Raw genomic sequence first — 11,065 nt, forward strand, 5'->3', positions numbered from 1 at the left:
CGGCTGAAGCTGTGCGGGGCCAGCGCGCTGCCGGCACCGAGCGGCGTCCTTGTGCTGCCCCCGGCCTCCCGGACGCCGTGAGGGCCTGCCCGCTGCCGGGGCCCAGCTGCTCCGGACTCCTGTGTTAGAAATAAACTGAGGGAGAACTCGTTAGAGGGAAGTAGAAACTTTAATAAATCACTCCAGTGTTATGAAAATCGGGATAAAGTGCAGTCTTTTGGCATTGTGTCACAGGGAAAAAAATCTTTTCTAGTTATAACAGAACCAGCACACCCAGTTAACCGGGTATGTTGTGTTTTCATGTGCACTGCCCGCTCAACGAAATAGAGGTTTTTCTTCAGGGAAGGATACAAGCCTATTGCAAACAGAGCTGTGCAACTTGGTGTCCTGCTTGTGTTTGTACAGTCACCCGTGGGAAACTGTGATGACAGCTGCCATGAGGAAATACCCCAACCCCATGAACCCCAGCGTGGTGGGCGTCGATGTCCTGGACAGGCACGTGGATCCCAGCGGGAAGCTGCACAGCCACCGGCTCCTGAGCACCGAGTGGGGAATCCCGGCCATTGTGAAATCGGTGGGTGTTGTGTCACAGCCCACAAAGGGACACCGCAGGGAGGGGAAGCTCCTGAGCCAGCTGCTGTAATAGATGTGTATCATTTCACAACTGTAATGGTTTAAAAGTTTAATGGCTTAAACATTAATATATGGGGAAAGCTTAACAGTGACCCTACAGCCAAATCTGCATCTCAGGCTGTTTCCATCTGGAAAATGAGATCTACCTCAGCTGGATAGCTTTGTTTTAAGCTAAACCCTAACTGTGTTCTCTTGGTGTCTGTCCAATGCAGTAACCACTGCATTTAAAGGCATGAAAAATTGCAGTGGGTTGGTGGAATTGATGTCATCTCTGTTTGCCTGTCCCCAGCTCATTGGCACCTGCAGGACAAGGACGTATGTGCAGGAGCACTCTGTTGTTGACCCTGTGAAAAAAACAATGGAGCTTAAATCCTGTAATGTAAGTAGTTGTGTTTATGCCTCTCAAATGGAACACACCTTGTACTTATGAAAAGGAAAGTCATCTTGAAAATAACTTGAAAATTGCATTGGAACAGTACAAGTTAAAGGTTTAGTAACATGGTTAGAGTTGATCAGTTCTGTTTTTCAGGAAGGAGCTGCTTGGCTCTTGGAACTTGTCACTGCTGAAGCTGTGAACATGCTGATGAGCAGGAGGAGTTTTGGGGGAGGGGGTGGTGTTAAGAAAAATGGTTTTAAAGCCTCTTGGTGTAGGTACAGTGTGACTGTTTGCTGATGCCGTGACATTTTGCTCTCTGTAGTACTCTGTCTGTTATTTGTACCAAGGGGTAATCCTGTCCTGTGTTCTACAGATTTCATTTACAAACCTCGTGTCAGTCGATGAGAGGCTTGTCTATAAACCACACCCTCAGGAACCACACAAGTGAGTACCTCCCTGCTCTGAGGTTGACTGGATTTTGCTTGGAAAATGTCCCTGGTTTCCCTTGATCAGACAATGAGAGTTACATGGCTTTTATTTACAGTAAACTGTCTAAACCAGGATTAAATGGACTGTCACTTCCTGCAGTGACATTGGTTCTGCAGAGCCCTGGGAGACTTTGGGTCATTCTGTGTTGGAGTCCAGTCCAGTTCATGGTGTGAATTTGTGTACAGCTGCAGTTTTCAGCTCCTTGTTCCACACTGATGTGCCTTTAGCCTCTGATTTTGGAGGTTTGTGTTTCAGTGGGTGCTTGGTGTTTTTAGGGCTACTTAGAGCTTAGTGAGTCTGTACTGCTGAAGTGGTGATAATTCTGAAAGATTGTTCTAGGGATTCTAACATTGGAGTTTTTTCTGCCATGACAGTCAGAAATGTTCAATCCCTGTTGTTGAAGGGGATGTTTTAATACTTTTCCCAGTATTCAGTAACTCCAGATCTGCTGTTTCCACTCTTAACATCCTGCTGCTAACAATGGAAGTGGCTGAGAGCCACGAAGGGAGACTTGGACTTGCCAGGCACCCTTGGGCTTTATTTTAGAACAGGAAGCATAAAGCAGTTACACAGTGTGGCAGTGGGTTGTGTTTAGGGGGCAAGAAGTTCTGTGTTACAGAGCAAAGCTGATGAGGGAATGTACTTGCAGGGGAGGAGGGGGTTTCTCTTTTAAACTACTCAGAATAATTCCATTTCCTGCTCTGTTCCAGAACCATTCTGACACAAGAAGCAATAATATCTGTAAAAGGTGTCAGTCTCAGCAGTTACCTAGAAGGGCTAATGGCAAACACAATTTCTTCCAATGCTAAAAAAGTAAGTATGGCCTTCGTGTGAAATGTGTGATCACTGGCTAAATGTCAAAGGAAATAAAGATCTCTGCTTTACTTTTTGGCTTTGTCAGCAGTCTTAGAAAGGAGCCACATGGTTCTGCTGCCTTTACTGCAGAGACTGAATGCTCAGCATGCTGAACTTACTCTTGTTTTCCTCTTGTGAATGGAGATAAGATAAATTGTTATTGGCAAAGCTCTCTGAATCTTCACTGGAGAAAACATCTTCAAGCAGTGTGACGCTGTCATTCTTTTGCTGCCCTCTTGATGCCATCTGTTCATTTTTGCTGTCCGAAGGGATCTACATTCATACAGAATGTATGAATACAGACCTGAAATAGTCATGTGGGAGCAGTGAAGCAGTATTTTAGCTGAGAGTCTGTCCTCTGGCAATCCAGAGGTACCTTGAGTTCAGCCTCAAGAACGATAAAGCAGTCTGAGTAAAAAGTATTTTGTGGATCATAATGTGAAAACTGCTGATATAAGGAATTGTTTTCATCAAATCAAAGGCAGAACATGTTCCAGCAGTATTGAAATAACATCAGAGGCACGTATTTCTGTTCCTTCCTCTTTCAACTACTGTGGCTTCAGTCATTTTCAGTAAGAATTTAACTGATTGACTTATTCACTAAGATTTACACACTAATAAACTTTCCTTTAACTGTAGGGCCGTGAAGCATTGGAATGGGTAATTAAAAGACTGAATGCTGAAATTGAAGAGTTTGCAGCTTCAGCAAGAGGAACCATGAGGAATTCAATGGCAGCAGCAGCATTTGTAGAGAAATGATGATCGTTCTTAGACCTGTATCACTAATGAGGCTTAACGACCTGCAGCCTCTCTCCAGGCCTAGATACATGTATCCTTTGTTATTTAAAGGATGTGTGTATGAGGCATGTTATAAATTTAATTTGGAGAAAAGCTGAATTTTTCCCAAGGCTGAGGCTCAAAGGCTTTTTAATATATTGGGTCAGCTGGACCGATGAAGAAATAAATTTAAGTGTAGTTCCTGTATTTACATGAACACTAACTTATAATGTTTGCAGATGTGAAATAGCCTCATTTAGTGCTGAGGCTGCATATGGTGGAGGACACTGGCATGTTAGGCTAACTTTTATTTGTGTGACTTATGGACTACCTCTTTTGGGACCAAGCCCAAAATTAAGCAGAATGGTTGTTCCAGCATTGTTCTTTTTGTTGATTTTTGACAGTTGTGTAATACAACTTGGTTTAACAGAAAGCTTATTACTTGATGCTTGAAATATAAAAGAATGTACAAAATATTTTTTGATAACCTTTTTAACTTGACTGGTTGAACTAACATGGTACTCAAATTGTTTTTCAGGCACTATAGGTAAAACATCAAAGTGTCTCTTAACTACCTACCAAGACCTGCTCCTAAATGCACCATCAATGAGCTGGGCATGCAGTACCTTAAAGTCAAATTTTATCTTAAACTTCTGCAATAAGTATCTCCATTTCTAAAAGCCCATAACATAAAGGTACGATAAGCACAGAGCCTTAAAATCTTGTAAGCTGCTACAGTAGTGGGTGTTCACTTCAAAGAACCAATTAAATACTAAAAAACCTTTGTGAAAGTGGCTGAGGAGATACCTAAACAAAAAAGGAAATAGTATTTAACAATATACTTGTTAAGTTGATCAGAAACAACGTGCCTCATCCAGTGGCTGTTGTGTTGTGCTTCACTTTAACCTGAGTTCTGAGTTCCAGTTCCCTTCACCCATTGAGCTGATTTGCTCACAGTCCGAGGCCCTGTGTGTTCTCAGGGGTTTCTCTCGGTGTTTCCTGGTACTCCTTGCAGGTTCCTGGTACTGTCACAGTCACTCCCTGAGGAAGGGAAAGGTCAGCCCTTGGCACGTGCCAGGCTGCGCCACTGCGGGCACTCCTGGGCACCTCACGGGACTCTGAGCCACGAGGCCCCTTCAGGGTCAGCAGAAAAAGGCAAAGGCACAGCCCAGAAGGAGCTGATGTGGTATTTTGGTGCCCAAGGCTTTTCCTGGAATTTTGTGTCTAAGCTTTACAAGTGATTTCGAGGCTCTCTTAGCCTTTATGAACTGTAATGTCACCCTGCCCAGCATATTTGATTTTGCATGCCATTTCTGTTAGATCAAATTGCCTATTAAGTACTGTCTGCTTACAGAGCTTATTTTAACAAACAACACTTCCATAAGGTTTGTGCTGGGGAAGAAAACAGGAATATAGATATATAACTTTTAAAAATTAACTATTCTAAACAGAATATTTTTCTAAACAGAAATGGCTTGAGACTACCTTACTAATTTAAGTCATTGAGGTTTGCCATACTTTTACAGGAGATTATTAAAAGTGAAATAACATTTCAATTTTAAAGGTGTATGTGAAACTTCTGCAAAACTGTACCATCATTTCTGATGAAAATGCTTAGCTTGAAATTCATTTTATATGTTTGCTCAGCCATTAGCATCGTTTGATAGTCTAAAGTCAGTTTTTTCATTTCCAAATTTTTCTGCACTAAGGACTGCATAGTAGAACTCACAGTTTGGCCTTGCACTGAAAAAAACCTTACTGTTTAATTTCTACAGGCATTCAACAACTTCTTGAAAGATAATAAATTTCTTTCTTCTATTTTATTTATATGCCTGCATTCTCATTCTGTCAGAGTATGGCTTTCTGTATGTGGCCCTTTTTAAATAAAATTTTGTTTCAATTCTAGCTAATTCTTGAAACTTTCTGGTCTATTTGTGTTTAGGACTATGAGGTGAGTAATCTTAAAATAAGGGGGCTGAAGGTGAAGAAATCCCTGGAGTAAGTGGGGTTTTTTTTAAATGCATATTCTGAAATGCACATTCACAGCTGCTGTGGTCTTTTTTGCTTCTTAATAACTCAGCTTTTCTGCAAATCTGGCTTTAACTAGCAAGCAGATTTCACAGTTTGCTGTGGAGCATCCATCCTGTGGAAAGATTTTCATGGGCTGAGAGCTGTGTTCAGCTTTGCTGCAGTCTGTGGGTTGCTGTGGGTGGATGCAGCACCACGGGGAGAGGGGCAGGGCAGGGAGGAAATGGGGGCTGGAAGGAATGGAGGAAATGAGGAAGAGAAAGCAGCTACAGCTGGAAGAACAGAACTGAAGGGCCAGGAGGAAAGAATTTTTAAAAAGGGGAAAGGGATGCAGGAAGTAGAAGGGCAGAGGTGGAGGAATGTGCTGTGAACAAACCAGTGCTGAGGGCTCTGATGGATCCCTGCCCACCAGTGGGCACCAGCCCCTGTTCAGCCACAGCTCTGAACCACAAGTGCCAGCCAGGGGTTTGCTTCAAAAAAAAAACCAGAAAAATTGTAACCACCGTTTCCTACAACATTGCTGGTCTGTCTCCTGTGGTCTGTACTTGCATTTATATTTCCAATAAATGTCAAATATAGTAAACATGAGCACCCACTGTGTGATAACTGCAACATTTCCAATCTCCTGGCCCTGACAGAGCATTGGGTCAAAGGGAAGGTCAGCAACCTGTTGAGGTTCACTTTTATGGAAGAACTGCAGAGTGCTGATGAAGAGCTCATGTGGAAGCAGTGAGTCATTTTAGAATCCTTCCATTTCTTAAGGTGGAGGTTGTTCTTTCACTTGCCACAGGATCTGTTAATTTCTATCTTAAATAACTCCATAGCTTTGCTTTACATGTTGCTGTAGAACTGAATTATTCTAAAGGTAAGGCTACATGTTACAACCAGGCTGAACTAATTGCTTACCTTAGGAGGACCACGGGCACCAGCTGTGGACAAAATATCTTACATCATGATGCTGTTTTGTTATAACCACATTTAAAAAGTAACACAAGTCATTAACCACATGAAAACAGGAAGTAATACACAAAATTTTTTAACTTGAGTGTACCTGAATTCTGCTCTGCAGATCCTGGGTCCTCCTCAGGCCATTTATGCCAGATTTTGTAGAATGGACAGCTGAGACTTGGCTGACACTGCAAAATTATTTTTACTTTGAATCCAGGTGTCCAGAAGTTAACATCTTCATCAAGTAACCTTCAAAGTACTGTTGTGTAATAGAAAACAGCACAGAACTGAATCTCTCTCTCAAGATTAGAGCTGATTTCAGTGAGGTGTTTGCTGGCACTCTGTGCAGGGCTGTGCTCAGACAGGAGATTTAGCAGGGGATGACTTTATTGTCATCAGCATGGCATCATTCCCAGGGGCTGTGCAGCAGATTAGGGTCAGCAGCAGAGAGAACAGCAGAGCTTTACCAGCACAGCCCAGAATGGCTTACCCAGGCAGAGAAAGGAGGTAAATCCACAGCTACCCAAGGTAGGAAATGTTATTACTGACCTCTACATTTTGTACAAAGGTGTCCATAATTCCACGTTTCTTGACAGTGTTATTTCATAGGGAAAAGTGCAATAACTTCATTATTTTAAATTAAGACAGGAAGAACTCCGTGAAGAGATGATGGAATTTATAGACTGTTGGACACCGGCTTTTTATTGTATTGTAATTTTCCTTTTTTTTTTTTTAATATTTGTTCTCCCCTGTAAAATACACTTGAGAAAACTTTGAGATTAAAGGTAGTCACAAAATTATATTGCTTTTAGATAGCAAGGGATTTTTAACAGGTTAATTACTTTTATGTTTTATTAACAATACAGGGCAGCAAGCAAACTTGTCATTTCATCATAAATTACGCATGTTTGGAAAAAGTAATTTGTCTTGCCTTTTGATCTATAAACATTGTACTCTTGAAAGAATTGAACCATGTTGCAACAGCTCTTAAATAACAGAAGCATTATCTATAATTGTTAAATATATTCAAGAACTTTTGGGGATCTCATCAATGGTATAGAAGCAGCTCTTTTTTTTAGCATGGCAATTTTTGCATTGTGCTAAATCCCCACGATTTTAATGTTTGCACAGTAAGGCACCCCTCAAGCTCAGTGGCTGCTCAGCAGACACCTGCCTCAGTTGAGAGGTGACCTGGGTGGGAGTTGCACCCATGGTGATTAAGTTAAATCCATTACACACTCATCTGGACATGGGTTGTGTAAGAACAGGGGCAAAGCTGGGCTGTGTTCAGCCCAGCCTCCTGTACCTTGCACTTCTTGGTCCATAAAATGGCTGTGACGAGGGAAGAGCTTTTTGTGCCTTCCTGTGCCTGTGTGGAGAGGCAGCCACAGGTCTGAGTGCTCTGAGCTTTGCGGCACGGTCTGGAGATGAGAGAAGGCAGCTGTGGATCAGCCTCTTGATCTACTCACACTATAATTAGATGCACCTTTTTGAACTGAAATTTAAGCTGTTCTATTCCCTTTTTAATCATGTCTGCCTTCTATCACAACTTCTCTTTATGATATTTTTATTAAACAATTCAAACGAGCACAAATAAAAAATTATCATTACTATACAGGTTTTCTATCCAGAAGGATGAAAAGAAAGGTAACAAAATAAGACCTCTTTTTATCTGATATCAGTTAGAACTGCTGTTGCTGCAATGTGTATTTCTTAGGCACAGAATCAGTTTAGCACACTATTAGCTTCCAAAAACAAATCCTGCACATGCTACACAGAAAAACAAATCTGGTTGCACAAGGACAGACATGCCAGGAGAGAAGACTGTCTGCAAGTGTATGTGTGATGCTGTTCTGGTTCCCTGGAAAACACAATGTTCTCAATAATTCTGTGGGCTCCTGTTACTGGAGCTTTTCTGCACCAGAAAAGAAACTACTAAGAGACCGAGCACAGAGTTTGAATCATTATTTTTAAAAACTTTTTGGGGGGGTCATGCTGTCTTTTTGTTTTGATGTGATGATAGAGATCTTTTGTTTAAAATGCTCCTGATTTAACACCCATCATGTTGGGGATTTATTTCGCTTTTCAGTGTCATCTCTTCAACCTACCTGGACCTACTTGGTCTCACTTTTTTGGCCTCCCTGGACCCCTCCAGTGCCAAGACTTTAGCCTCCTTGGAACTCTTTAAAATCCCCTTTTCAGATTCATTGGATTTATCCAGTCTGAGCTCTTCATCCTCTGTGGAATTCTCCAGTCTCACTTCTTCATCCTCTCTGGACCTTTCAAGTCTCACATCTTCATTCTCCTCAGACTTCTCCAGTACCTCCTCTTCGATTTCCTTAGAGCTCTCCAGTGTCACCTCTTCAGATTCCTGGGAACGCTCCAGTTTCTCCTCTTCAGTTTCGCTGGACCTATCAAGTCTCACTTCATCAGGCTCTCTGGATCAGTCTGGTGACAGCTCCTCAATCTCTTTAGATCTCTCAAGTGTCACCTCTCTATCCACTGATTTCTCCAGCCCTACTTCTTCACTCTCCCTAGATCTCTCCAGTCTCACTTCTTCATCCTCCACAGATGTTTCCAGTCACAGCTCCTCAGCTTCCCTGGATTTTTCCTGTACAATCCCTCCATCCTCACCAGGTGTGTCTGAGTACAGCTCCTCCACCTCGTCGGAATCTCTAGACCTCACCGATTTTAATTATTTCATGTTTCAGCGCGCCTCTGGATTATCTTCATCGACTCCTGAGGATGTTCCCAACCTCATCTCTGCACCTTTTCTGGATGTCTCCAGTCTCACCTTTCAGGATGCCTCTCCCCTCAGTCCCTCAGTTTCTCTGGACATGTCTAACCTGACATCCTTAGTTCCCCCAGACCTGTCCACGCTGACATTCCTGGATGTTGCTAATCGCACTGCAGCAGCTTCTCTCGATCTGTGCATCTGACCCTGCCAACCCTCCCTTCTCTGCAACCTCCCTCTGTCCTGCCAAACTTCTCTCCTTTATCTGCCCTCTCATTCCTTCTCTCGCTGAAAATTCCTACCTGAGGAAAGTTTAGAGCTTTACAAAATGTCTCCTGGCATCTAAACTGGGCATGAAAACAGGTCATGCAAATTTGTAACGGTGCCTTGGAACAGCTGCATAAACATCAATATTTATTCTGGAAGTTTTGTAGAGCACAGTTTCTGTCACTGATTGATATCCAGTCATGGCTGGTGCCTCTCCCAAAGGGTTGGCTTTTCCAGTTCATGCTGAAGTTTTATCTATCAAGACCAACAAATAGAAATAGAGCTAAATGTATAAGTAACTGCATCCAGGTTGTGCATCTCCATTATGGATTTCACAGGGAGATACAGAGAGAAAAAATGTGGTGGGAAAAGAAAATTGTGGAGTAAAAATCAGGTGAGAAATGGGTTAGGGAGAGGAACCAGAGAAGCCATGGGGCAGGAATAGAAGGGCATCTAGCTGGGAAAAAATGTCCAGTTCTACTGGCATGATTTTTCTCTGCCAAGCCATCTATGGGGCCTGGGCTGCCCATGAGGCTTAAAATAATCTTAGTGCTATATCAAATCATCAGATGTTCCCATTAAAGAAACATTTACATGTAACATCCCCCTTCTCAATATATGTAAGTACTGCAGTTACTTGTCTTGCTGCTTAAGTAGCACAGAGGGGCTTCCCAAAATCTTTGGTGCTGTCTTGCATATTTTTGTTGTCATTGTTATGACTGGGACTTTGAAACCAAATATATTTCATTTCAATATCACCTTCCTGTGTTAAAAGTGCAGAAACATGTTTGTCATAACAAATATTTTTTAATTCATTTCATTTCTGCAAATTGGAAAGCTTTGTTCTAATATGCCACGTCTGTCACAAAATTGTTTCACACAAAAATAAAGAAGAAAACAAATGTGCAATGTAAGAATTGTTTTCTGCCTCGTTGACACTAGTTATTTCTTTAAAATTAAGTAGGAACAATTGCAATATGTGTATTTAAGAAATTAACCCAAAATTTTATAGGAGCCGAGTTGTTTAACAGTTAAAAATACAGACCAGTGGTGCAGATCTCACTGTTGTATGCTGGAGACAGACTGACATATCTGGTGAACAGTTGTTCTCTTTGTTCTGGTGGCTCTTCCCTGACATTACCATGTGGATTGTTAATTGCAAAGGTTCTGGACTAAATGAGATTCTAATAAAGCTGAAAATTACTCTGTGCTTTAAAAATGGTTTGACTTTGGATGAAAGGAAGTAAAAGGGAACAACACAAAAGTGCAAGGGCTTGTTTAAAAGCCAGCATTTAATTTCCTTAAGTATTTTGTATTAATTATTTAAATGAACATTAAGTTAGGACCAAACTGCTTATGTATCAAACATTATTTGAATCTTCTAATAGCTTTTTGCTTATTATATCTGGGAAACTGACTATTTTTTTGTGTTGATAGCTTCTAGTTTGCTATGTTGTCTTTTATGGATTTGTTTAGAGGAAATGATTGAATTTCAGGTGTTTGTATCAAGATCCAAAGGAGGCCCATGGCAAGGCACCATGTCCAATGGGACAGAACTGTGACAGCCTGGCCACACACAGATCAACTCCAAAATTAAAACAGTCTGTTTAAAAAACACCACTGGCTCCACATGCTTGTAGAACGGTTTTTTAATGTCTCATCTAGAAAAAACCAAGAAGCGATGGCACAGAGGGGTAAGAACAGATTTAGGTGCAAAAGACACCCATTTAACTCGCTTGGATTCTTCGATTACAAGAGGATTTCTGACGAAGGAGTTAATGTGTAACCAACTCTATAACCAGCCATGAGCCTCACACAAAACTTGCCCTTTAACTTATGTTCTTTAGGTATTTGAGGCCCGCCCAGCGCCCCTCACGGCCCCGGAGCCTCAATGGCCCCGCCCAGCGCCCCTCACGGCCCCGGGGCCGCCCGGTCCGAGGGGAAGGGGCGGGGCGAGC

The 11,065-nt window shown here is 42.0% G+C and overlaps 3 protein-coding genes across 3 annotated transcripts in view; all 3 read left to right on the plus strand.

Moving 5' to 3' along the window:
• The first annotated feature begins 395 nt into the window (after nt 1–395).
• PRELID3B (PRELI domain containing 3B) lies at nt 396–5,746 on the plus strand. Its single transcript, XM_014308086.2, has 5 exons — nt 396–574; nt 923–1,012; nt 1,383–1,453; nt 2,209–2,311; nt 2,993–5,746. The coding sequence occupies exons 1-5, from the start codon at nt 425–427 to the stop codon at nt 3,110–3,112; spliced, it is 534 nt and encodes a 177-aa protein (XP_014163561.1). The 5' UTR covers nt 396–424; the 3' UTR covers nt 3,113–5,746.
• Nucleotides 5,077–9,045, plus strand: ATP5F1E (ATP synthase F1 subunit epsilon). The gene is made up of 2 exons (XM_031059083.1): nt 5,077–5,081; nt 8,196–9,045. Exons 1-2 carry the CDS (start codon nt 5,077–5,079, stop codon nt 9,043–9,045), a joined length of 855 nt encoding a protein of 284 aa, XP_030914943.1.
• Nucleotides 9,046–10,788: 1,743 nt separating this feature from the next.
• The window catches only part of ATP5F1E (ATP synthase F1 subunit epsilon), a 608-nt gene continuing 331 nt past the window's right edge, over nt 10,789–11,065 (plus strand). The window contains exon 1 of the mRNA XM_031059084.1: nt 10,789–10,801. Within this exon, the coding sequence (XP_030914944.1) occupies nt 10,789–10,801 (13 nt within the window). The remainder of the gene's footprint in view (nt 10,802–11,065) is intronic.

Source organism: Geospiza fortis, unplaced genomic scaffold (assembly GCF_000277835.1).
Source record: "Geospiza fortis unplaced genomic scaffold, GeoFor_1.0 scaffold361, whole genome shotgun sequence".
Lineage (NCBI taxonomy): Eukaryota > Metazoa > Chordata > Aves > Passeriformes > Thraupidae > Geospiza > Geospiza fortis.

What these genes read in the sequence shown, in the direction of transcription:
- PRELID3B (XM_014308086.2), top strand. Translation starts at nt 425, where the DNA reads ATGACAGCTGCCATGAGGAAATACCCCAACCCCATGAACCCCAGCGTG. An exon ending in TCCCGGCCATTGTGAAATCG is followed by an intron (nt 575 to 922) that starts GTGGGTGTTGTG and finishes GCCTGTCCCCAG; the next exon opens with CTCATTGGCACCTGCAGGAC. An exon ending in TGGAGCTTAAATCCTGTAAT is followed by an intron (nt 1,013 to 1,382) that starts GTAAGTAGTTGT and finishes TGTGTTCTACAG; the next exon opens with ATTTCATTTACAAACCTCGT.